Source organism: Abramis brama (assembly GCF_963993115.1).
Source record: "Abramis brama genome assembly, chromosome: 10".
Lineage (NCBI taxonomy): Eukaryota > Metazoa > Chordata > Actinopteri > Cypriniformes > Leuciscidae > Abramis > Abramis brama.
The window spans coordinates 27989803-28017799 of record NC_139972.1 but is presented as its reverse complement, the minus strand read 5'-3'; the positions used below and the strand labels follow the sequence as shown (position 1 = coordinate 28017799).

The 27997-nt window shown below is 39.0% G+C and overlaps 1 protein-coding gene across 1 annotated transcript; it reads left to right on the top strand.

Annotated features, from left to right (window-relative positions):
* The first annotated feature begins 45 nt into the window (after positions 1 to 45).
* On the top strand, positions 46 to 27729 carry LOC311091187 (huntingtin-interacting protein 1-like). The gene is given in 28 exon segments (XM_084127005.1): positions 46 to 714; positions 847 to 908; positions 1532 to 1593; positions 1596 to 1677; positions 2157 to 2214; positions 2350 to 2425; positions 2860 to 3003; positions 3092 to 3186; positions 3279 to 3351; positions 4472 to 4655; positions 4930 to 5018; positions 8957 to 9073; positions 9185 to 9286; positions 10622 to 10816; positions 11033 to 11110; positions 11114 to 11180; positions 11295 to 11381; positions 12989 to 13096; positions 18333 to 18469; positions 19605 to 19715; positions 19820 to 19878; positions 20110 to 20204; positions 21206 to 21305; positions 22133 to 22238; positions 22327 to 22450; positions 24999 to 25060; positions 25136 to 25253; positions 25437 to 27729. Coding segments are annotated over 28 exon segments (2784 nt in total). The 5' UTR covers positions 46 to 532; the 3' UTR covers positions 25448 to 27729.
* Positions 27730 to 27997: the final 268 nt, after the last annotated feature.

The following is a 27997-nucleotide window of genomic DNA, read 5'->3' as shown; positions in this document are numbered from 1 at the left end:
AAGTTTTAAGACTTTTTTTTATTAAAGTGTCATCTTGAGGGAAGAAAATGAACGTCAGCAGCTTCAGTAAGGTAACCTTCTAAAAGATCTAAAGGGACTTTCTTACTAACAATCTCATTTGCTGGGCATCACTTTAAAATAATTTAAAATCTGTTTCTTTAAAAGCATGTGTACAAGATGAGAACTTTACACCTTGGGTAATTTTTGGATTTCCACTTGTATTTTTCCTACCCAAATTTAAAGTAAATAATTTGTAAAAAAATTAACTCCAAATATGTGATATGTAGCTAGAACACCAGCACCTCAATGGCCTTTTTTTCCACCCATGGTCGCAATCAGTGACTGGATGGACTACCGTGAAAGTCGGAGGTCGGGGTGGAGGTCAGCTCCATCTTTAAAATATAGAATGAAGAATTGGAGCAGTAGTTTGTAGGGCTCACAATCTGTAAACGTGTTCATACGAGTTCAAACGTGTATATATATGATATGTTTTGCCCCAGCTTCCTGTGTCATATGAAATGTCAATACAGGAATGCAAGAAATAAATTTGCAGTTGTCAAGCCATTTCATGGGTATTTTAAAACTCTATGCTGTCAGACTCTCACAAATATTATACTTATCCCACTTGCTTTCCCAGAATCCTCGTTTCCCAGGCAACCTTCAGATGTCAAACAGACAGCTTGATGAGGCGGGTGAGAACGACGTCAATAATTTGTAAGTATTGCTTTGTTTCTCACAAGCTTTGTGTTTTCTCAGTCTGTTTTTTTAAAATAAAGCTCCAAAATTGCTCTGTCTGTTTGTGGAATGGGACTTAATCATGTTTCCCTTTCCTCTCAACACGTGCAGCTTCCAGTTAACGGTGGAGATGTTTGATTACTTGGAGTGTGAGCTGAATCTATTCCTCGGCGGTAAGTTTAAGGTGGAGTGCCAGTGTTTGAACGTCAGCAAAGTCCTTTCACTTGCCGGCCATTTTGGTTGTGCTATTTTATAAGTTGGTAGTAGGCAGGCAATTACAATCTCTGAAATCTGTCAAGATTATATTTGAATAACATGTGAAGTGAGCAATCAAAAAAATGTTTTGTATTTTTTTATCTCAGATCACACTAAAAATTTGCATTCTTGAGTAAAAATCAAGTGGCATCTCTATTGGTATAGATATATATGCTGAAAATGCAGTAAAATCTAGATGTCAGTTTCTCTGTGCTGTAAGCATTAGGGAGTGTTGTTGGCTGAAACACACCTCCCTGGCACAGGAAACCACACCTCTGTGTGCTGAAAAGACGGGGTCTCACAGGAGCCTGCATCACTGATCACCAGAGAGAAGGAGGGGGGGAGCATGGGCATGAATGTGAATGAGGAAATGGGCAATGAAAGGGATAAATTGAAAAAATAAAAGGGAATGTATTGAACGAGGGATTCATAAAAAGAAAGAATGTAACTTACCGATTGAAAACTGAGGCTGTTTAGAGTGTTTTGAACATATGTTTATATTGCCCCATTATCATTTTGTGTTTATGTTTTGTTTCTTCAGTGTTCAGCTCGTTGGATATGTCTCGTTCCGTGTCAGTGACTGCAGCGGGTCAGTGTCGTCTGGTCTGGCCCCTCTTATACAGGTCATTCTGGACTCTAGTCATCTGTACGACTACACCGTCAAACTGCTCTTCAAACTCCACTCCTGTGAGTCCATAAACCACATCTCTCTCTTAACATACACACACAGAGGATCATAAAATAGAAACCACCAAACTGACCCATTGCTAAACCCCCGCCTTTCAATCTGCCCATAGCTGAGGAAACACCCTGGAAAGATTTTTATTTTTTATTATTTATAATTTTTCTTAAACATAACAGATACTGTACTAATAACTGCTACTGTAATTTAAGTAATGTTTTAATGTTAATTTATTGTCGTTAATGTTTTTACTTATTTTTAATTAGTTATTTATGATTGTTATTTTAATTATTACATATTTTGGGGGGGATAGTTGTAATTGTGTGTTTTGTGTTGTTTCTTTGGATATTATAACAAAATGTCATAAAAAAAGATATGAAAAAAAGAAAGCTCGACCAAGTTAGTTACTAATGGGATAGGACTTAGTGGAGGGTCATTTTCTTTAGCTTTTCCTTGTTGTAAGAGGCATTCTCGTGTCCTCCAGGTCTGCCAGCAGATACTCTGCAGGGCCACAGGGATCGCTTCCAGGAGCAGTTTAAGAAGTGAGTCTGTCAGTCACCATCCAGTCAGAACAGCTGATTTGAGTCACACAGACTGCCACTATTTTAATCTTTTGTCATTTCTCATTCTCACTCTCTCAATCTTTCCCCTCTCTCTCTCTCTCTCTCTCTCTCCAGGCTGAAGAGTCTGTTCTATCTCTCCAGTAACCTGCAGTATTTCAAGAGACTGATTCAGATCCCACAACTTCCTGAGGTGAGACTCCTGCATACCAAACAGATTTCTGCCTGACCTGAGTCCAGAAATACAGCTAGTGGAAAGAAATTATGTAACTCATTTACATATCTGCCTGCTTAGTTTGCTAGCATCAGGATTTTTAACTGGAGTCCATAAAAATGCCTCGGGCGGTCCTATAAAACAAAATCTTTCTTCAATTTTCTTGACATTTCTCATGATGTAATTTTTTGTTTGAGCATTTTGACCAGCCCTTCATAACATTGGCTCAAACAATTCCCCAGACAAATAGCATATGAGGGAAATGTTTTGGGAAAACCTGTTTGAAAACCATTTTTTTTTTGTCGTGATCTGAAATCTTTGCAAGTGTTGGCATTATCTGAAATCTTTGCAAAGGCTGGATCCAAACTGGAGCTGACTTCCTTTATTATAATCGCTCTACTTTTTTTCTACAGAATCCGCCAAACTTCCTGTGGGCATCAGCCCTGTCCGAGCACATCAGTCCAGTGGTGGTGATTCCAGTGGAGTCTTCGTCCCCTGAAAGTGAACATGTAGTAGAGACAGAAGACCTGGTGGACACAGACATCCCACCTTTACCGGTACCACACACAATCTCACTATCCAAAGCTCTCATGTGTCCTTTTTTTTTTTTTTAAACGTGAGCATCTAAAGATTTATCTCCATTAGAGTGTTGCGGACAGCAAATTCGATGACTTTTTCGGCACCTCGGCTGCCACAGACCCGTTCAACTTCAGTCAGAATGGCATGCGCAAAGATGTGAAGTAAGTCTTGAAGAGACTGGAATATAGTTAATAATAATAATAATGAGCTCTTTGAGTTTATAAGATCATGATGAATCTATCTCTCACCTCAGAGACCGTTTGATTGAGCAGCTCACAGCAGAGCTACAGGCCCTGAAAGAGGAGCTGGAGTCCTTCAGATTAGAGGTAATGAGCTGGGGATGAGAGCAGAGGATGTAATAATATACATACACTCACACAATACCATTCTAAAGTGTGGGGTCAGTCAAAAAAACATTTTCAGCTAGGAAAAATTAAATTTACAAAAACTGCTACAAAAGATTTCTCTTTTAAATGAATGCTGTTCTTCTGAACTTTCTATTCATCAAAGAGCCTTAACAAAATGCAGTTTCCACAAAAGAATTAAGCAGCACAACTGTTTTCAACATTGATAATAATAAGAAATGTTTCTTGAGCAACAAATCAGTAAATTAAAATGATTTCAGTCAATTTAAATCAGAGTTGTATCAAAAAAATGTCCTGACTCTTCCAAGCTTTATAATGGCAGTGAATTGCTTTTTCTGTTTTGAAGTCCATTAAAGTGCGTCTATCCATTATAAAAGTGCCCCACACGGCTCCGGAGGGTTAATAAAGGCCTTCTGAAGTGAACTGATGCGTTTGTGTAAGAAAAATATCCATATTTAAAACTTTATAAAGTAAAATATCTAGGTTCCGGCCAAACAAACATACGGATTGCACTCAAGTCTAAGCGCAACTTATGCGAGTAATGCGGCGTACTGCTGATGTTTACGCTACGCCATGACGCACTACGCCACTTCCGACGTCACAAGTTGCGTAAATTGCACTTTAGGTGTAAGTAGACTGCGAATGGCTGTTTGGCCGGAAACTAGAATTTTACTTTGTAACATGTTAAATATTAATATTTTTCTTACACAAACTCATCGCTTCGCTTCAGAAGGCCTTTATTAACCCCCCGGAGCAGTGTGGATCACTTTTGTAATGGATAGATGCACTTCTAAACAGAAACAACAATTCACTGCCATTATAAAGCTTGGAAGAGCCAGGACATTTTTTAATATAACTCCGATTGTATTCGTCTAAAAGAACTATCATATATACCTAGGATGTCTTGAGGCTAAGTAAATCTTGGGCTAATTTTAATTTGTGGGTGAACTATCGTTTTTTAAATCACAATATTACTGTTTTTACTGTATTTGAGCAAATAAATGCAGCCTTGCATAAACTTTTGAAGGAATGAAAATGAGAGTGATAGAGATATGTCAATGATTCATTTGGTCTTTCTCAGAGTGGCCGTCTTTGTCAAGCACTCCGAGGGCGTGTGAATGAGCTGGAGGCGGAGCTTGCAGAGCAGACTCACCTGAAGCAGCAGGCGCTGGGTGAGAGCGAGTTCCTGAGGGTGGAGCTGGACGACCTGCGCAGGGTCAAAGAGGACACAGAGAAAGAGCAGCGCAGCCTGAGTGAAATTGAGAGTAAGAGTTATGATACTTTTGTCAGAAAAAGTTACATTGAACTTTCTTATTTCAAATTTAGTTTTTTTTTTAAATATTGGACCCCAATCTACAGCAACCACCAATCAAACGCTAATAAACCATATAGTCTACAGTCTGATTCACCAGCAAACATACAAAGGCCTGTGCTGACACTCTCAGCTATGCTAACTGTTCTGTGACACAGAGTAAGGTCTGAGGCTTGTGTTTTTGATACTTGATTATTAATTAATTATTGTATTTGTGTTTTTTGTAGGAAAAGCACAAGCAAATGAGCAACGCTACACCAAGCTAAAGGAGAAATACACAGAGCTGGTCCAGAGCCATGCTGACCTGCTGAGGAAGTTAAATTGATGTCCTTACATCTCCATTCAATCACACACTGGCTGTATATGGATATAATTAATTTATATAGATACATTAAAGGTGGGGTACACAGTATTTCAAAAACGCTGTTGGACAATGTTGATATCTGAAATCAACCCAAACAAACACACCCCTCTCTTCATTGCTCCGCCTCCAAAACTCACTCTCCAATCCTAACCGCCCTGCTCCGAGTCGGCCTCAAACCCTAATCCACCTGCATGCAAGGTGAGTGCACTAACATTGACGCTAAACACCGTATTCACTAGCAGTCGCCAAGAGTGGATGTCTGTTTATCATAGCAGAAGCACAACCAAATAATGCTTCATGAAAAATAAAGCGCAGAGGATGAACGAATGACAAAGAAGCACAACAAAATGAACGTACAGTACACAATAGTAATTACAAACAATAGTTCATTGTTAGTTGCCAACTGCACAGCAGCTCCAAACAAACAATGACACTCAAACCCAGTGTTACTCACGTGTGGAGCGGAATCAAAGCAACCTGTTTTCAGGCCTTCCCGCTCAGGCCTCTCCAGCGCTGGAAAGCTTTTCTAATATTAACGCGGATCCTAAAGCTCTTGCCCAGTCATAACCCTTCATTTTCCAGTGATTTCTTCTGAGCTTTTCTCTTTTGTATTGTGCCTCATCTCTATTTCTGCAATCTTTCTTCAAATCTCCCTCCCGCTCATTCTCTTTCCTCTACCATCATACGCCCCCTAATGCTGATTGGCTACACACATTTGTTGTTGTTTGTTCGTGTGTCGGTGCAATTAACTTCCAAACATCGTTTTTCAAATACCGCTAACCCCACCTTTAAGCATAAACCATTTATCTTATTTAACACGCTCATTTTGTCATCAAGTGCTATATCCAGCAAAGTAGACCTTCAGATTGAAGGGTGATTCTCACAAAACTGTATTTTCTGCAAGCCTTTTTAAGGTAAATTTAGGTGTCTTTCCAATAAAGGACACTTCGTGACTCCAAAAGGACACCAAATAACCAAATGATATAAGGAGTCTATATCATTTATAAATGTATGCACACCATAGCTCCTGCTAAAAGGTGCTAAAGAAGTGAAATCAGGTTGAACGGTTAGAATGGAAATTTCCACCTACCAGTGTTACAGGTGGTTGATAAACTCCCGACTTCTAAGATCATCTAACTGCGTGACGTAAATTAAATGAATGATGCAATTTCACATGCTTCAGTAATTTATTTTCATTCAATTATTTTCACACTTTAAAAGATTTTGAATGAATTGCATGCATTAATCTAATACTGAGGGGAGAAAGATGTTTAAAATTGTAGCTGATATTTACTTCCACTTAATTCATCACACTGGAAATGGAAGGTCAGGTGCATTGCATTGTGGGACACAGTATCTCACTCAGCGAACTCGTTTTGGCAAATGCAGTCAGTAATCTGTGTTTTCCATGCCGATAGAAAAAATGTTATATTACACATGTAGTGTGCACTAGTGTTGTCACGATAACAAAATTATGACTTCGATACGATACCAGACCAAAATACCTCGATACCGATACTGAATCGATACCACGGAAAAAAAACTAAAACAGTAAAAGTACTTGAAAAATATGACAGAACTTACAAATCATTGTTTTATAAATTACTTTTTAATAAGCTAAAAACTCACATGACCAGCATGTTCCTGCACTGCTTTATGACCATTCCCTCGCTTTTATTAAAAATAATAATAATTATTATGTCAGTGTGAACGTCCTTACCGAGATGTTTGCAACAATCACATTATTATAAATCATGCTAACATTTGCAAACCTTTCACAACTCTGAACAGGTTGGGATGACCAAAATCTTATTTCATGATACGAGTCATTTAATATTTTTTAAATGTAATTTTATAATTATAATATAGATATTTAATTTAATTGTATCTTTGTTATTAAAAATAAGCAAAAAAGCAAATTACAAACCATTTGACATTCTATAAGAGACAAATAAAATAAACAGTGCTTAATTTCTTTTTTGAAAGCTAAATAGACCTTCTGTAGCTGAAACAATAAGGTCTTCACTCTATAAATTAACCATAGACTGATTCTTAATAAATAGATTAAATTTATTCAGTCAAGCATTGGGTGACTGTCTATTTTCTTTTGTTGTTAGATTAACATTAATCACACAGAAAATTACGCTGCCGGTCCGGCCCTTTAAGACCTGCACGTATCCAATACATTGGAACATATATTTCTTTTTACAAACGGTTTACATTCACTAAAGACATACTCACTGTGTTTACGTGAATACTCGCCAGGACGTGCATTTTTACATATCATTTTTTGACTATTCAAACCTAATAATCCGTGAAAGAGAACTGATGTCGCGATCTTATGCTGCCTGAACGTGTGCGCGCGCTTCAGGTCTGAGCCCGGCAGCGCGAGCACGTCCCGCGCTTTATTTTCTCATGCATGCACGTTTCTTTGTCAAGTGCTGCGCGTATACAGGTGCTGGTCATAAAATTAGAATATCATGAAAAAGTTGATTTATTTCAGTAATTCCGTTAAAAAGGTGAAACTTGTATATTATATAGACTCATTACATGCAAAGTGAGATATCTCAAGCCATTATTTGTTATAATTTTGATGATTATGGCTTACAGCTTATGAAAACCACAAAATCAAAATCTCAGAAAATTAGAATATTACATGAAATCACACAGTAATTACACAGTAATCCCATGGTCATTGAACCAGGTTTTGGTTCTTTTGGCAGTGTGGGCAGGTGCAAATCCTGCTGGAAAATGAAGGAAGCATGAAGTGCTCTGAAAATGTCCTGGTAGACGGCTGCGTTGACTCTGGATTTAATAAAGCACAGTGGACCAAAGTCCTCTTTTCTGATGAGAGCAAATTTTGCATCTCATTTGGAAACCAAGGTCCCAGAGTCTGGAGGAAGAATGGAGAGGCACACAATCCAAGATGCTTGAAGTCCAGTGTGAAGTTTCCACAGTCTGTGTTGGTTTGGGGAGCCATGTCATCGGCTGGTGTTGGTCCACAGTGCCGTCCACTCAACGCAGCCGTCTACCAGGACATTTCCAGAGCACTTCATGCTTCCTTCAGCAGACAAGCTTTATGGAGATGCTTCCCTTATTTTCCAGCAGGATTTGCACCGGCCCACACTGCCAAAAGAACCAAAACCTGGTTCAATGACCATGGGATTACTGTGTAATTACTGTGTGATTTCATGTAATATTCTAATTTTCTGAGATTTTGATTTTGTGGTTTTCATAAGCTGTAAGCCATAATCATCGAAATTATAACAAATAAAGGCTTGAAATATCTGCTTTGCATGTAATGAGTCTATATAATGTACAAGTTTCACTTTTTTAACGGAATTACTGAAATAAATCAACTTTTTGATGATATTCTAATTATATGACCAGCACCTGTATATTTTACTGTTCTGCTTCCGTTTAGTGAATGTACACATCCTGATTCCTGCTGTCACACAGCTACGCAATACTGATCTTACTATTTAGAGTACTGTCACTCTTAAAGTACCGGTACTAATGAAAGTTAATATCGTATCGTTTTTTTATAGCAGGGTATCGCGATACCTTCCTAGTACCGGTATATCGTGCAACACTAGTGTTCACACTGCATACTGCTTGCTTCAGCTCCAGAGGCCTGTCAGTAAACCTGCAGGTGGTTAGGCTCCTCCACCAGAATTCTTTTCTAGCAGACTCGGATGAAACACAGATGAGAACTTGGCACTGTGTTCCTCTGCCACGCTTAGGCTGTCATCACTCTCACTCTCATACAGCAGCACACTCTGATCCCACCACAGAGCCATCTGACAGTGGGAGCCACATTCTTGGCAAAGGAACTGGGTCAGCCAAGTGTTTTGACTCTGCTAAACTGTACATGTCTATGTGCTTCTCAGAACGCAGAGGTGACACGTCAGATGACGGTGGCCCGTGCCGCCCAGGACGAGGTGGAGAATGTGAAGAAAGAGATGCAGGACAAATTGAAAGCCGCTCAGGACTCTACCAGTCAGCAGGTTGCACACAAACCACATACACACACACTTCATACACACACTCCCTCTGCCTGATGTATCCGTAGTATGTTTGTCTTACACTTCCCTATCCTCATGTATGTGCACGAGTAGGAGAAGGCTCAGTTAGAGCAGCTTCAAGCTCTACAAGCCGAGCTCATGTCCAGCAGAACAGAACTAGAGACCCTGAAGAGTACCGTGACCTCCTCCCAACAGGTGGGACCTCACCCTCCACCCATCATTCTCTTCCTCTTCACCTCTGTCATGAATCTCTCTTCACTCCTTGTCAGAAATTAAAGAAACATAATAACATGTCAAGCAATTCTTGATAAATCTTCACGCTTTAGCTGCATGATACTGGAAAAAACTGACATGCTGACATTTACTTTTTCTGCAATACATATTGTGAAATGAAGAAATGGAGGAACGTTCACCAGACGGCTTGAATAATTCTATGAATAAGTGGGTTGATTTTGTGAATAAAATCATTTAAAATTACTCCTGAAGAGTTTTTAGGACTAAACATTTTGGGAATTTTTTTTTCTTGAAATTTGGATGTTCACACTTTGATTTTACTTTTTATAGGAACTAACACAAAACACTTTCAGCAACCATAAATTGAGCAGTTAAAAAAAATCGCTCCACTTGAGTTTGCATAGGCCACAATCCCACTGTTTTTGTCCAATTCAGTAAAAATGTATAATAATAATTGTGATTTTTTTTATTGTGATTATTATAGATATATTAAACAAAAGAAGTATTGTAATATTTAACTGTTGTACTGTAAAATAAGAAATCAAGTATTTCATAAAAACAGTTTTAATTTATAGTACAACTGTTAAATTTCAATACTGATATTTACATCTTAATTTCTTTCCTTTTTTTTTAACAAACGTTAAACCATCAAGCTTTTATTTTGGTTTCAGAAACTCAGCCCTTTGCATGCGGGCAGCTCGTGGTTCAGTGTTTTTTTGGTTTCTCAGATTGGTTTGATTCACAGTAAACTAACCGAGCTGTTCTGAGAATTGGATTGCACGCATGTGAAATTCGCACTAAGCCATATAGATTTTTTCCGATATATCGTACAGCCCTACTTCACGCTCTTCCACCCATCCCTGTTCAGCTCTTGGCCCACCACAGGATCGATGTATCACTGTCTCTGCGATTTAGTCCAGCGCAGGTTGACATGGGGATTCTGTGATTGCATGTAGGTTCTAAATTACGGGAGTTGATATTTCACCCCCATCCCCCATCCCACTTCCCTCTGTTTCCTCCACACCTGCTGCTCCACAGCAGCAGACTCAAATAAAGTCAACTGTGTGTTGATAAATGTAACATCTTTATCATGACTGTATTAGTTCATAGAGTGCTGCAGGGATGACGTATGTTTGTACGCCAAAATGTATTAGCTCAACTTCTGCTTCACTGGTTCTAACAATAACAACACAGTTTCTTGAGATTCTTGTTCTCTCAGTAATAGTCACATTAGATCTTGGAATTCACGTAATGACAGACGGCTCTCATTGAACTGTATTCTCTCTCTTCCTGTAGTCAAGTGAGCAGCTCAATACTCAGTTGTCTGCTTTAGAGGCTGAGAAGGCGGAGCTTTTGGAGACTGTATCTCAGAAAGAGGCGGAGCTGGCAGGTTTGGGGGTGGAGTTAGAGCGTGTACAGAGCAGTCTGACCAATGAGAGAGAGAGTGGTGTGAAAGCTGCTGAGGCCCTGCAAAACCAACTCAATGAGAAGGTGGGATATTGTAGGTTTACTATTTGTTTATAATTGGGTCTGTGTAATTGTTCAGATTCATTATACCAAAAGGCATAGGCTGTAAATCTGCTAAATGTTAATTTTGCTTTTATGAGCTCACTAGCATTTAGACTGTTGGTCTCAAAGCTAACAGAAAAGGACTAATTGATGTAATGGAGTGTTAAATGCCTGTTTTGATTGTCTTTCTATCTGTAGGAGAGTCGTGAGCAGGCTCTGGAGAGCGAGTTGGTGTCCCTGCGCTGGGCGGCTCTGCGGGCAGCTCTAGACGAGGCGTGAAGGATTGTACAGGACAGCCTGAATCAGCTGGAGGACCCCACACACATCAGCTGCACCAGTTCAGCCGGTCAGTGACCAGCTCAAATTACCCTCATGTCCTGACAACCCACACTGATTACAACGCACAGCTGGAATTGCTATACAAGAGCTTAATAAATATTAAAGGACCTTGTGTGTGTAGATTACCTGGTGTCCAGGTGCCAGGTGGCTCTGGACTGCGTGGAGAGGCTGCAGTCGGCCAGAGACGGCTTTGTATCAGATAACACAGGTGAATTACATGTACATACACTCTCATTTTCCTTCTCAACTAGCATTCATTAAAGGAATACTCCACCGTGTTTTCATATTAAACTATGTTATTCCCTTAACTAAGACGAGTTGATACATACCTCCTTCGTCTCAGTGCGTGCATTAAATCGCTCTGTCTTGCCGTGAAACTATGTTAGCACTTAGCTTAGCCCAGTTCATTTAATATGGGCCAAGCAGAGAAGCTACCAAACACCTCCACGTTTTCCCTATTTAAAGACAGTTACTCGAGTAGTGTAACTCGACCTAGGACGGTGACACAAAATAAAACAGATATTACTGCGCCGAGTCAAAGTGCTCCCGAGCACTTGCTATGGTATTCCGCCATGCAGTATAGTTATCCATTTTACACGCTTAGAAAAGCGCAACGTTTTATTTTGTGTCACCGTCCTAGGTCGAGTTACACTACTCGAGTAACTGTCTTTAAATAGGGAAACCGTGGAGGTGTTTGGTAGCTTCTCTGCTTGGCCCATATTAAATGAACTGGGCTAAGCTAAGTGCTAACATAGTTTCACGGCAAGACAGAGCGATTTAATGCACGCACTGAGACGAGAGAGGTATGTATCAACTCGTCTTAGTTAAGGGAATAACATAGTTTAATATGAAAACACGGTGGAGTATCCCTTTAATGTACCGTTCAGTCCAACTGTGTTGGCAAAGTTGCTTTGAAACTTAAGCTTGCAGTTAAGTTAGTCTTTACTGAAATAGTAATTAGCTAAAAGGTACATTTGATTACATTAATTTCTTTAGTGTTTTTTTACCTGAATATACTGTATACCCACCTGAAAAACTTAAAGCCGTGTTTTTATATCTCTTTATTTGTGCTGTTGTTTGAAATTTGTTTATTTTTCTTTTTACTTTTTTTTTATTATTAAAATAAAATTTTGCATTAAAGAAAAGTAGATTTTTGTTTGTTTATGCTGTCAATTATAGTTCTTTGAAAGAAAATCAGAATCTGCAGATCACACTCACAAAAAAAAATCGGAAATCGGAATCGGCCAAGAAAATTGCAATTGCCGCAGCTCTAGTAAATTGATGAAAAGAATTTTTTGATTACCTCATTTCTTTACAACGAACTATCTGAACAAACTGAATTACTTAAAATAAACTGTCTGAATCAACTTTGACCTGAATAACTTTCCAGCAGTACTTGAGACAGGAGAGCATTCTGTCTGGCTCGCTTGCTAGTAAGGCTGTGCAATACATTGTGACACAACCGTGATGTAGTGATTTGTGTTGCTACACTGCTACCTATTGCAAAAAAATGTCTCAGGACTGAAAAATCGGCACTATTTTGAAGACAGTTGAGCTAATTTCACACTAACTTGAAACTTGAAACTAACTGTTGCTCCCCTTCACTGTTCTCCACTCTGCATGCACAAGCTCAAAAAATAATGTAATGACATACCAATAGAAATCCAAAACTGATTTAAGTACACCATGAGTGCATTCAGATTTTTTTTTTTTTTTTTTTTTTTTTTTACTCAGAATTAGTCTGTTGAGATGAGAGGCACTCATATGTTCATGTTGTAACTCTTCCACACTGATTTTCCTGAATGTGTGTAATAGATGTGTCTAGACTGGTGCGGGCAGTGACTCAGTTTGCTCACCTGGTGGGCGATGTCATTGTGCAGGGAAGCGCCACCTCCCACATGGTGCCAGTGGAACAAGCAGACGGTAGGCATCACCCAGGCGCTATTAAAATATATTCAAATGAGCTTATGTAATCACATTAGCACAACTGATGAATTTCTATGCAAATACTTCCTTAAAGAAACAGTCATTGTGCTTTAATACACTGTATCGACCAATCAGCATCCAGAACCAAAGCTATCCGTTCGATCTAAGCAGCATAAATGTAATTTCTATTAAATTGATAAATATTTTACAGTACCGCTGTAACCATATTCCACATGTAAAGAGACGTCCAAGAAAATGACTTTCTGTTTGAGTCAGTCTCCATTCATCATGACGGTCATTAGTGTCACTGCGGTTCTGTTAATAACTCCGTCGCCGGAGGTCTGGTTGTTTCGGGAGAGATGCTGGAAAGGTACATGACATAACTCAAAACTGCTAATGTTGCGGTTCCCATGAGCACAAGCAATCACGTCATGACTGTACACGGCAGGAAATGCGTTTCTTCCCGAGCGTATGTGGAGTGTCTGCAGGTGACAGATGGCGCGTCTGACTGCTCTCTATGGGATGATTATAGTCTCAATATGATTGACACGTGCAAGCACACTTATCAATGAACCTCATACATGTTGCAGAAATGTTTTATCCATGCCTTTCAACTTGCGTGTGCAAAATTCTAAATTGAATGAATGTGAAGCAATTTGTACAAATAGAGACATTTTTGTGAATACAAATGTTTTCCTTTGTATTAGTGTATCATAATTTGCGCATGCAACACAGAAGATGTGCATGTGTGGATCAGGTGACACGCGTGCATTCATTGACGTCTTTTCTGAGTCGATCTCATTTGATTCATTTGGATTTTGAGACTTTCTTTTCGCGTTTTTTAAGCATTTCACAACCCACACACAAACAACTACAAATGAATAGGCCTGGTGCTAATTATTAATGTGTGCACAACTACCCATCTATTTGACAAATTCACAAATGTGCGTCACTACATTTAAACTAATACAATACAACTTGTGTGTGCAAAATCCAAATCACATGAATGTGCAGCATTTTGTACAAATAGAGACATAGTTGTTAATACAAAACCTCGATTTTAAATTAATGTAGGCCAGAATTTGTGCATGCAACAAGTAAGATGTGTATTTGTGGATCAGGTGACACGCGTGCATTCATTGACTCGTTTCTGAGTCGATCCTATTTGATTCATTTGGATTTTGAGACTTTCATTCCGCGGTTTCGCCTTGCACGATCCACACACAGATGTCTGAGAAAACCTGCTACCACTAGATGGCAGTATTCTGCTAAAACAGACAACGGCAGCGTAATCAAGCGTTCTTCCTCATTTAAAACCTGTTAACCGTTGTCAGTGCGCGGGCGCACTGAAGCGGTTTTTTTTATATATAGTTCAAAGTTACTATCAGATTTAATGTTATACCTTGACAAACTATACATCATTAAAAAGATATAAGACTCAAGTTTCAGTATTTGACCACTATTGTATTCTGAGAAACTTATAGCGACAGTTATTTCTTAATTTGTGTCAGGAGTTATGAAATGAAAAAATGAGTCGATACCTTTAATATGAATTATGTGCGTCAGCCGCTTTCATTCATAAAAAAACTCTGTGCTGTCGTCATGACAGCGATTCACAAAACAACGTCCCTCAGGGCTTTAGCTCAAAAATGTGCAGATTTGGAGAAATATTGATAGATTCTCATAGATTTACATCAGATTTCTATAGACAGGAATAATATTTATTGAATTTATACCCAAATGCGTCGATGTAATCATTATAAATGCTTAGATATTCTGATACTTTGTTTAATTCATACCAACAGCCTGAGGGCGCTACATGCACAATAATAGTCCATATATGGAACATGAAGAAGAGCCATGATCATGTGTGACATTCCAGGACATCACTGATATACACAAAGCTAACAAGAGATCGCTGTGACATGCAGATACGGACGTTTTGAAGACAATAAACATGATTGCAATGATATTTGAGTTACCTGTGTTTTTCAAGCCATGCCAGGTACTTCCATAATAATAGATTATATTTATAATGTAATGCTAATCTATATAGACAGTCATTGTGCAGAAAACCATACAATAGTATATTTTCTGTCTGATTTTTTTTTATCTGAAGCCAAATTAGATCACAGAAGATTATTTAAAACACTTATAAAGTGTTATAAAATAAGTTTAAAGCACAAACATGGTTTTAATCTCATAAATTGTCGTGTATTGATGGTGTGCTAAGCTAACATGCTAGCTAGCCCCAGGTGCACCTGCAACCTAGAAGTTATACTTTTATGACTTTTTGAATACTTTCTGAAATGTTTCCTTATTCAAGAAGTGCATTTGATACAGTTTATGTGAGGTGAACTTTGAGAAAAGAAATTAGGGACTGAAACCCTATGAATAGCCTGTGAATAGCCAGTCGTTAACTATAATGCAGACAAAAGAAATGCATATTTAGAGCCATAACCAGGCTGGAGATGTGTGAATGTGTGCAGGGGGAGACTGAGACTGAATGGGGATCGTTTGCACCACAAAACAATAGAGACAATATACTGGATAGATGCTTAGAAGATGGCAATAAACATCAGAAGCATTACCGTCAAATCAAAATAAAGTCACATGACATGGTCTTGAAAAACATTTAACTAAATACAGAGTTTTGGACTTATTATCTTCAGATTTTAAACATAAAATGTTTAGACATGTGGCTTTAGCTGTAGTGCATTTCTAGATTGCTCCAGTGCCAACTTCAATTTTATTTTCATGAGGATGTTTCATAAAAATTAATTTCTAATAACTTTACAAAACTTTGAAGCTATTTATAACATTTTTTGTCATTATGACAATAATTAATTCTACATTTACAATAAACTGCCAGGTGTCAGCTTTCAAATGAGATCATACTTGTGCTTTTAGTACAAAGGGTTCATGAACTGTATCTGTTTCAGTTTGGGTATGTCATTTCTGGGGATTTTTCAAAAGTGGGGTTGCAGGTTAACAGTGTGTTAACTTAATGTGAGTGATATTGAAGCACCACATTTAGTACACAATATTGGCCTAACTTATTAATAAAACATACTTTATAGAGGCAAACAGATTGCATCAGATTATGAACAACACCCATAGAGAAACATTATAAAACGCTTAACGTGTAATAGCGCGTTGCATGTTCAATAAGGTGTAGGCATGGCTACTGAGTTTAAATATCACCGTCATTACTGCATTGACATTAAGCTTTTTCTTTATAATATGCGCTATGGGAGGAAAACTATATAGCCTACAGACAAGAGCCTATATGAGCGCGACGCGCGGCGTTTCACGTTAATGGCATTTCCCTTCCTGAGCCTGTTAAAAAGAAAAAGCTTAACATGAAATTCTGCAGTTGCTTTGCGTGTGTATGGGAGAGCAACCGGTCCGAGAGCTCAGTGAAGCAAGTTGTAGGTTTTGATATTCGCCGCATTTTCTAAAGGGACATCTGCAAATTCCACTCACAGTCAAAAAAATATAAACGTCCAGTCATTCATTCAAATTATAGTAAATGCAAATTTACCTGTAAGTCAGTCTTACAGGAACCTTCTACGAGCTTTGGAATTTGAAAATGTCAGTTTTTAAATATTAAAAGTAATTTTAATTAAAACAAATTATACGTTTTAACGCAGTTAGTGGAATTGGCTGACGTTCCCTTGTGCATCATGAGCTGTGGTTAGCGCGTCAAATCATTCTCATGTAGAAATATGCAGCTACACACACGTAGGGCCAGTTGATTTTCAATTAACATTTCATGTCGATATACAATGGTTGCATATTGTTAAAACTCATATAGCCTATAACAGTGGCTTATGGGTCAATGGAAAACAAATGTACTACGAAAATCGTCTTTAACATTTAAAAACAGACATTTTCAAATTCCAAAGCTTGTATACTAGGCTATGTATAGGCCTACAATGTGTAGTCAGATACAAATTAAGCCTATAATATGAACGCAAATGCGAAATTTCACGTTTTTTTAACAGGAAAAATTGCCAAGCTTATGCCATGTTAAGCTTTTTCTTTTTAACAGGCTCAGGAAGGGAAATGCCATTAACGTGAAACGCCGCGCGTCGCGCTCATATAGGCTCTTGTCTGTAGGCTATATAGTTTTCCTCCCATAGCGCATATTATAAAGAAAAAGCTTAATGTCAATGCAGTAATGACGGTGATATTTAAACTCAGTAGCCATGCCTACACCTTATTGAACATGCAACGCGCTATTACACGTTAAGCGTTTTATAATGTTTTTCTATGGGTGTTGTTCATAATCTGATGCAATCTGTTTGCCTCTATAAATATGCTTTATTAATAAGGTAGGCCAATATTGTGTACTAAATGTGGTGCTTCAATATCACTCACATTAAGCGTCTTAAATGAGGAAGAACGCTTGATTACGCTTCCGTTGTCTGTTTTAGCAGAATACTGCCATCTAGTGGTAGCAGGTTTTCTCAGACATCTGTGTGTGGATCGTGCAAGGCGAAACCGCGGAATGAAAGTCTCAAAATCCAAATGAATCAAATAGGATCGACTCAGAAACGAGTCAATGAATGCACGCGTGTCACCTGATCCACAAATACACATCTTACTTGTTGCACGCACAAATTCTGGCCTACATTAATTTAAAATCGAGGTTTTGTATTAACAACTATGTCTCTATTTGTACAAAATGCTGCACATTCATGTGATTTTAGATTTTGCACACACAAGTTGTATTGTAGGCTATTAGTTTAAATGTAGTGACGCACATTTGTGAATTTGTCAAATAGATGGGTAGTTGTGCACACATTAATAATTAGCACCAGGCCTATTCATTTGTAGTTGTTTGTGTGTGGGTTGTGAAATGTTTAAAAAACGCGAAAAGAAAGTCTCAAAATCCAAATGAATCAAATGAGATCGACTCAGAAAAGACGTCAATGAATGCACGCGTGTCACCTGATCCACACATGCACATCTTCTGTGTTGCATGCGCAAATTATGATACACTAATACAAAGGAAAACATTTGTATTCACAAAAATGTCTCTATTTGTACAAATTGCTTCACATTCATTTAATTTAGAATTTTGCACACGCAAGTTGAAAGGCATGGATAAAACATTTCTGCAACATGTATGAAGTTCATTGATAAGTGTGCTTGCACGTGTCAATCATATTGAGACTATAATCATCCCATAGCTCTCTGGTTTCTGTCTTTGTCTGTCTGTGGGCAGCTTTGGCAGACAACGTGAAGGCGTGTGGCGCGGAGGCCATGGCGCTGCTTTGCCAGCTTCAGGAGCAGAAGTCTATGGGGACGGCAGACTGCAGCCGGCTGACGTCGGCACTGGATGCCGTAATGGCCTTGGGTGAAGTGAGTGTGCCACTGAGAGTCAGTCCTGGTTTTAGCATAGTAAATCAGTGGGTTGAAAAATAGCAGCATGTCATTTTTAGCACTTTTCTTGAGTGAATTAAATTATGCCAAAGCTAGTACGGAACTGCATACTGCATGCCCAGTGTTATTTGAATTATTTATCGATTATTATAGTATTTATTAATATTTTGAATTAGCTTTTATTTTTATATATGTAGTATATTTATTTTAAATATATTTTTATTTTTAGTAATTTCATCTATTTAGCTTTATTTTTTAGTAATTTTAGTACTTCAATTGCAAGTTTTTTTTAACTTTAAGTCTTTCATCTGATATTTATTTTATTTCAACTTCATTTAAATTAACGGGAAAAAAATCATAGTTGTAGTTTCTTAACAGTAGCATCACAGCACTAGAAAAATAAACATCTGTAAGAGAAGAGTAGAATGCTAGATTGCATCTTAATCAGCAAATGGCCATCCAATCAAATGAGAACTTACATTCGTCTTTTATTCACTATTGTGACGTGTATATCCAAGTGAAACAGCTTCTCAAACAAGAAAAAATGTAGGGCGGGACTTGATTTTGTCCATCGGGATTTGGTTGGATCGTTGGATGTTTGTGGTTTGCTGTTGCTGGGATGTCATGTGAGTGACAGGTTGTCCCGCCCATGCACCAGTAAACATGCACCAACTACAAGAGGAAGTTATTTTGATTACGATGGCACGTGAATTAAAAAAAAATTATGTGCATTGATAAATCATTTATGATAAATACTGCAATATTTATTAAAATACAATAACTGTCAGTTTTAAATTCATGGTGACTTTAACTACTTGCAACTGATATTCAGATTTTATTTTTCACTTTAGAAATAGAAGGTCGAGAACTTCCAAATTTGCTCTGGATTTATACAGGACAATAGAGTGGTGCAGGTATAACGTCAAAGCTCCGCCCCCTGGTTCCCTTGAGATTTTCCTATGGGGTTTTATAATGTTTTTTTTTTAATTTATGAGTAAAATAAAGCCTGTGGGAAACATAACAAGCCGATACATTGGCGTTTTATTCTACAACGTAAATTAGACATAGATGAGAACACAACCTCTTAGTTAATTCCTCTGTTTTCTCTGAGCAGAAGTTGCGTCCCCGGGGTCTGGAACTACAGCAAGGGGAGCTGGGAGATCTGGTGGAGCAGGAGATGTCAGCCACATCAGCAGCTGTGGAGTCGGCTGCCGCCAGGATTGAGGTGATCAGTCAATGCTTTTTCGACCATACAGACAGATGCTTAATAAAACATGAGGCGCTCCACTCTACTTGTCTAATGTTTTTCCCCTTTGCGCTTTGCAACAGGAAATGCTCAATAAGTCCAGGGCAGTTGACACAGGAATCAAAATGGAAGTCAATGAAAGGTCAGACTGACCAAACCACATGTGTTATGCATGCAATGCATATCATTTATTTATTATAATTTATTTGGTTGATATTCCTTAGTGGATTTGGTTAAGTGATCAAAGTGTTTTTATGCAGAGTTTATTTCCCTTGGATAGCGTTGCACGTTTGCATTCATCCAGACACATTAGCCATGCATGCAAAACAGGCCTTTGAAGTATTTAAATGTTGCTCTCTGTCGCCTCCTGCAGGATCTTGGCGTCCTGCACAGATCTCATGCAGGCCATCAAAGTGCTCGTGCTGTCCTCCAAAGACCTGCAGAGGGACATTGTGGAGAGCGGCAGGGTGAGTGAACTTTTCGGATCCAGGTGGGGTTCTGCTGCACACCAGGTGTGATGGCAACTTCTTCAGCCTGGCTCGTCTAAGGGCCAGAACCAGGGTGAAGTGCGTCCTTGTGCGTGAGTTGCTCTACGCAGACGACGCTGCATTCGTGGCTCACACTGAACAAGAAATTCAGGAGATGTGCAATTCTTTTGCCACTGCCTGCACAGAGTTCGGACTCACCATAAACCTCAGTAAGACAGTGGTGATGGCTCAGAACGTTCCTGCTCCCCCTCTCGTCACCATCAACGGCACAGTGCTGTCGGTTGTTGAAAAATTTGTCTATCTCGGCTCAACTCTGACAGCAAACAACAGCCTTGATGCTGAACTGAATACCAGGATCGGTCGTGCCTCAACAACCTTTGGGCGTCTTCAGTCTCGTGTCTGGAACAACAGCCACCTTTCTCTCAAAGTAAAGGTGCGCGTATATGAATCCTGTGTGCTTTCTGTTTTATTATATGGAAGTGAAACATGGCCTACATACCGGCGGGAGGAGCACAAGCTTAATGCTTTCCACTTCCGTTGTCTACGACAGATCCTTGGCCTGTCATGGCAGGATCGGGTCCCGAACACCACTGTGCTGAAGCTCACTAACAGCAGTGACATGTACACCGCAATCCGGAGGAGACGTCTTGGATGTATCGGCCATGTGCGTCGTATGCCGGATGAACGTATCCCAAAATCCATCTTCCATGGGGAGTTAGCTGTTGGACATCGCCCTCGTGGCCGACCCAAGCTCCGTTTCAAGGATGTCATCAAGCGGGAAATGAATGTTTTTAACATCAACCCTGACCGATGGCATCATATTGCGGAAGACAGGGCAGCTTGGTGGTCTGCGCTGACAGAGGGCATGACTCTGTCATGCCAAGCTTACATTAGTTTTTGCACAGAAAGACGGCATGCTAGACATCGTTTAGATCGGCGCTCGCGCTGCAAAAGGCCTTGATAGCCTTGATAGTTCACATGGGGCCGCGTCTATGAAGGAGTTCTACGCCAAGAATTCCCGACGGACAGAAGGTCTCACTTCCGCCTCCAAGGCCGTGGGCTGGGGCGCCACCATGTTGGTGTGAGTAACACAGACAGTGAGAAAATCAAATTTGGGGGGAGGGAAACTGTGGCATAGTGATTAAAAATCTCAGTGGCACAATGAAATCCGTTTTATTTTTTCCAAAATTATTTTGTATTTTTTTCCAAGATTCTGTGTTTTCCATTTTAATGGCTTAATTAAATGTGAATAACCAAAAGCATGTCTAATCATTTGAATTCATTGAAATTTTAACAATAATAGGGTCCTATGAATTTCACAAATTCTGCTTTTTAAATTGACAGATTTATCATCAAGACTGTGGTAATCAAATAAATTTGTAAAACGTGTCATCAAATGAAAATACAATTCCTTTACAACTAAACATTGCATGTTTGTCAAATAAAGTGTTGCACAACAGATTTTCTGTATAAATTAAAACAGATGAAAAAAATCTCTCAAGGTTCTTGTAAATAGGATTATTATTATAACTTTAAGAAGTAAATAGAAACAGCTCTGAAACCACCATCAGCATCACATTCACATGTGCTTGAGTATGTGCAGTAGACTAAACTCATTCACTCTGAGATTCACAGAACATGTACACTTCATATTTCTTTTCGTGGTTTAATAATAGCAGACACTAGTCCATATTTCATTTGGAATTTGATTAAGTGTACAGCGCTATTTTGATTTCTTAATCCAAAATTTGTCAAATTTCATGTCATTCCGCATTATACAGCAAATTCCATTTTAATGACTGGATTCCATGATTATGTCCGTGTTTTCCAAAGTGTCCGGACCCTAAGTTTTGAATCCAACATGGACTGATATATTAACCATTGTGCTTTTTCTTCTTCTTCCTGCAGTGATGCAGCTGATCAGGTGGTGCAAGGCAAGGGCAAGTTTGAGGAGCTGATGGTGTGTTCGCATGAGATCGCTGCAAGCACGGCTCAGCTAGTTGCGGCATCTAAGGTACAGCGCCAACAAATCACCAGCAACATTTGCACTTGAATTAACTTTAAAGCAATGTAATGATACATAATCCATGTTATCCCTTCAGGTAAAAGCAGACAAGGGCAGTACAAACCTTTCCCGTCTCCAGCAGGCCTCCAAAGGGGTCACCCAGGCCACTGCAGGGGTCGTGGCATCAACAAAGTCCGGCAAGTCTCAGATCGAGGATACAGGTGAGGTCATATACAGCACATCCCGCTGTGTTTAAGTGGCTAAACATTTTCAGACACATTAAGCTGTGATGCTCATGAGGGCAATTCAGGTTTGAATCTTGTTAGCAAAAGTCCTTTCTCCATTATTCATTAAATAAGGCCCAAAAGTTAGTAGTTACAGTAGTGGCAGCCTCATTTTGCTTCTCATTGACCTCCACACAGGGCCGTGCACAGGGGGGTGGCCCGGTGGCTAGAGCCACTGCCCTTCTGCCCTCATCAGCTGAGGTGCCCCTCTCGACCCCTCCCTAACCCTCCAGAAGATTCCCATAAAAACGTTCTGTTATCGCTCCGCTAAAGATCCACTGATTCCGCTAATCCGCTCCGTGTTTTCCTGCTCGCTCCGCAGCGTCACTCGTAGACAAGCATGTGCCCGCTCTCCGACGACAGTTTCAGAATAGAATTTCGTCCCATTCACAGGTCGATTACAAATTACAATCCACATTACAGACAGTAGTCGATCCACAAAATTAGTATTTTGGTAATATGTTTTTGTATTTCTGTCGCAAAATGTTTTGCTCCTGGTCTTCAAATAGTGCTAACAAGTTACAACTCGTGCAACATCCATGTTCTTGGAAGAAAAGCAAATGTGTTTTGTGCCGTTAGCCACCTTGTAACCTACTATACTAAAGTACTATTAATTTAGATTAGAACACATTTAGATAATATATAGTATATTACCTTTTTATTATGTATAATGTTAATATGGTCTCATTAAAATATTATAAATATGATGTATGTTATAGATAGATACTATATCAACTAAGGCAACTGATTATAATGGGAAATATATTTACAGGAGTTAAAGTGTGAAAAACTGTCTGCTAAATATTCTATACATAATGATTTACCCTCTGGCTTTCTAGAACTTTGATTCAATTTTTGCCATGTTGAATAGGCTTTGTCTTTGCTCTTTCTCACTCTGTTCTTCTAATTTTGTGAAGGCATTGTTTTTTTGTCTACAAAATCTGCAAACAACAGAAAATGTTATTTATTTATTTGTGATTTATTTATTAGTGTTATTTATATTAGATTAGATCAGTAAATAATTTGATTGAACAAGAATGACTGCAGAACAATGTTTGAAAATTTATGGAGCAACAGATTTTGTGTGAAAATAAATCAGAAAGGTGGTTTGTTTAAAAATCTTATTAATGTATGAGGTGGCAAGGAGGTACACACGGGGTAAAACCAGCATGGTAAGACACACAGTATTGATAAAAATACTTAAGCTAAATTAATATGCTTTTAATAATGTCTAAGTTGATACTTGTTCAAACCAATCACTTTAGTAAAGTTTATAACAATTTTGGAGTTATTTTGATAAATTAAATAATAAATGTTTGTTCAATAAATATAGGCTATCTGTCATAATTTTCATTTTAAAAATACAGAAACAAGATTCTTGAGATCTTTGTATTTAAATTGCTACATAAGTCTAAAACATAAAAAAAATATACATAAAATAGTAGATTAAATTAGCACAGAATCAACTTTGATCAAGTCAATGATCAGCCAAATTTCCAAGTCCATCATCAAAAGCGTTTATGAAAAAAAGTGCTGAGCAGAATTTGTGCCATTGAGTGGTATAAAAGAGAATTAAGTCAAATGCGCATTTTACCCCGGTGTGACTTTATAACTGTTGTAACCTGTATATCATTTCAATTTATACTTTAAGTGTATAATATTAAATTAAATGTCTATACTACTTCCATAGGATGAGGCAGCTCAGAGAGTGAGAGCCCACTGAGCATCAGACAGTTAAACTGGCATTGACATTGAATTATTTAATTGGAAGAGTAATTATAACAACATAACTTGATTTTGCACTAAATCCTAATTGTAATCTTATTGCCCATATAAAATAGTTGTTTTTAATTTTCTGTATTAAGATGATACTGCCTCATTCAAACTCCTTATAGTGCCCCCTTTTTTGGTTTAAGCCACTGCCCCTCAAAATGTCTGTGCACGGCCCTGCCTCCACAGTTACATTGCCCCATTTCACATTTAACTATAGCCATGGAAACTGGTTTATGGTTCCCTCCAGAGATACAGGAATGAGCTGGCCTACATGTAGTCAGGTTTATCTCTATGCAAGCTCTTGTGCTGATGCTCTTCTGTGGAGGCAAAGGCATTTAAACAACATTGACCAATCACATGGAGTCAATGACATTGTGTGTCCTTTCATTCATTAAAAGCTTTTGATTCATTAATCATTATGTCCAGAATGACACATTTTCTGTTTGCATGGACTACATGGGTGACCTAATACATTTACTGAAATGCACAATATTCAACTGTAGTACACTGCAATGTACTCGACTTCCATTTATTTATTTATTGTTTGTTTGCTGGAAACATGATAACTCACATAACAGCCTGGTGAAATCATGATTTCTTAAAATTGAGAGACATTCATATTCTCATTCTGAAGAGGTGAAAAAGACCGGCGAACAATCCTCAATAACCTAAAAGCTGTTAGACATGAATTGAAATTCTCTCTTTGTTTCAGACACTATGGACTTTTCCGCGATGACACTCACTCAGATCAAGAGGCAAGAGATGGATGCACAGGTGAGCGAGTGTAAACCTGTTGTCCACGTCTTTGTGGAAGTATGTGAACAAATCTGACCGTTTATTGTGTCTCAGGTGCTGGTGTTGGAGCTGGAGACCCGGCTGCAGAAAGAGAGGGAGCGACTTGGTGAACTGAGGAAGAAGCATGACAAGCTCGCTGGCATCGCAGAGGGCTGGGGAGGGGAGGACGAGGGTAAGACCCCCAATAACACCACAAACCATCAGCCAAAACTGCTTCAACATCCCAGAATTGCCTGGCGAGTGGGGTAGATGGAGATTTTTAGGGCTGAGGATGGAGTATTGAGCTAATTGGTGGTGCAAAGGGTGTGGTTTGTTTGCATGTGCGTAATTCGCTTTCTTTTGTGTTTGTCCGCAGGAACGAGATGAGACTTGTCGTGTTCTGTGCAGCAGCCTCTACAAACGGGGCGCTTGACGTCTTTATATACACACTATCTTTCCCTTCTCCCTTTTTATTGTACTTTTTAACTCTTTTGATTTCGTTTATTGTACATTTAAGCCAAATAAAAGGTGCTTTTTTCTAACCTGCTCCCTCCCCTGCCCGTGGAGTCAGGAGACGTGAGGAGTGTGATGATAGTGTGCGACGAAGGGGGGGAGGGAGAGGAAGGCAGGAAATGGATGGCACCACCTAGTGGACAGAGAGGGAAGTGCAGGCTCGCTGAACTGTCTGAGTATTTCATTTCCTCTTCCTCCTCATACGGAATGGAGAATCTTCCCCCACCCGTGACCATTTAGAACAATCCCGTCTCCCCGTGAAACATCCCATGATGCATTGCACAATGGTGAGTCACCCCATTTTGCAGGAAATGGCAGTGTGCTGTGACCCTTCCGCACTCAACTTTTACAAACAGCAGCTGAATGACTTCCACCTCTCAAACGCATTCCTTAATGTCGTGTAGGATCGCCATTGTCTGGGTCCGTCCCCTTAGCAGTGGTCTCTGAACTAAAACAAGAGCATTGAACATAGTAGACGACGACCACTGTTGACTAACACCCGAAAACACTACCAAACTCAACACGCTTTTTCTGTAAGTAGTTTTTTTTCTTTTGATTATGCTCCCGAGGCATTGATTTTATAAGAAGCCCTAAATAGATTTAATCCACAGGCTTTTTACTGTTTCACCATGTTGACTTTTAGGGACAAACCGCTTAATAGCTCATCTTGTCGTATCGTTCGACAAAACTGTGTCCTGATGTTTTTCACCAATTTCAAGTTCATGACTGACTATGAACTGACTGTTTTTGTGAGACCTCACGTCAGGCTAGAGCTCAGCGTTTTGTTTTATTAGCTCTATTTAGGTTTCCTGAGCACAGATAGGTTATGCACCATATTGTATTAGCAAAGGTCCATAAAACGGTCCAGTACGGTTTACGCGCCGTTAATATGACAGTACCTCCACATACGCGCACCCCGAGGAGAGACATCCGTGCCTTCCAAAAGGGGGAAAAGGGTCAAGGATCACATTCCCTCAAAAATGACCTTTAAAATCGTGATTTAGAGTAGCATTAGGACAGTGTTTTAAAGTTGTAGTTTGGTCTTGCGAACTGAGATCACAGTAGAGAACCGTGTGGTGTGAGAACAGATGTACCCATCCCTGTGTTCAGCTTTGGTGTGTTTCGTTTGTTTTTTTGAGCTCCCCATTTTCAACTTGGAGGATATCTAAAAGAGAAGAAATGATACGTAGCCCTTAGAGAACATGGGGTTACATTTCAATGTTCTATCTCAAACGAGTTGCGTTCCCACAGGAAACATTGTATTTGCTTGCAAATTTGTAGCGTTATCTTGCACAAGTATCGTGTTCCCCTGAGAAACTTTGCATTCACTCACTTGAAATGTTATTTCCATGACAAACGTTTTGCAAGTGAATGTAAAGTTTCTCTAGATACACAAAAGATTTGTGAGCGAACGCAAAGTTTCTCCAGGGTTTTATGAGCAAACACAAAGATTTTTGAGGGATTATATTATTACGATTGTAACTTTTCCTATCGCCGTGTCCCTTTCGGGGCTTTGAAAAAGTGTTCATAAGACTCACCCAAAATGGAGATGCATGAAAAATGTGAAGTAAAAATGTATTTGGTTCTAGAGGCCTATCCACATCCGTCAAAGCAATGTAGACCACATAGCCTTGTAGACCACCACTGTCTGCCAGCAGCACAGCTCTGACCAGGGCCTCGACACAGGGACATGCAGTCTTGTAGTCATCTACAAACCATGGTTACCTCAACTTCTCCACAAACTAACAGTCCGGAACTACAAAAGAGAAAAATTATTGCATTAGGGTCCTCTAGACTTTGTATGAACATGCGTTGAGAGTGTTTATTATGTGTGTGTGTTCTTTAATACTAATATAATGTGTGTGTGTGTGGCTGTGTGTGGGTGTGTTTGGGTGGATGCTTTGTGACTGAGATATGATATACTGTATATCCCTTATGTTGTTATATCTTAATACCCTCATATTGTTTCACTTGTTGCACTGCTTCGGCTGTTATGTTAAGTTGCGACACTGGGTATTTAATTTCCGTTTTTTTGGAGTGTCATCATCACCTCCAGTAATGGTTCATTCCACCATTTAGATTCGGTTGTCTAGTCTTACCAGCTCAGCCAGCCTCTAAACTGCCTCTGACTTTTGTTAACAATAATAATAAAACAAGGCCGCTCAATAACATTTTGGAGAATATCTTTGTATGATATGTACTAAAACTGTGTGTGGGTTTGTTTTACTTTTCAGTTTTTAAATAAATATTTCACTCATTGATATAATTGCTAGTTGTTTTGTCTCAATGCTGCTTCTGTAAGATGTTTGTGTAATTTGTCATAATTAACTTTACAGTTGGCATTGTTGAGGTTTTTGGATGCCACAGGGAAAGATTGTGTAATGTACGGTTGTGTAAGTATTTAGATTAAGCAACTATTGAGTA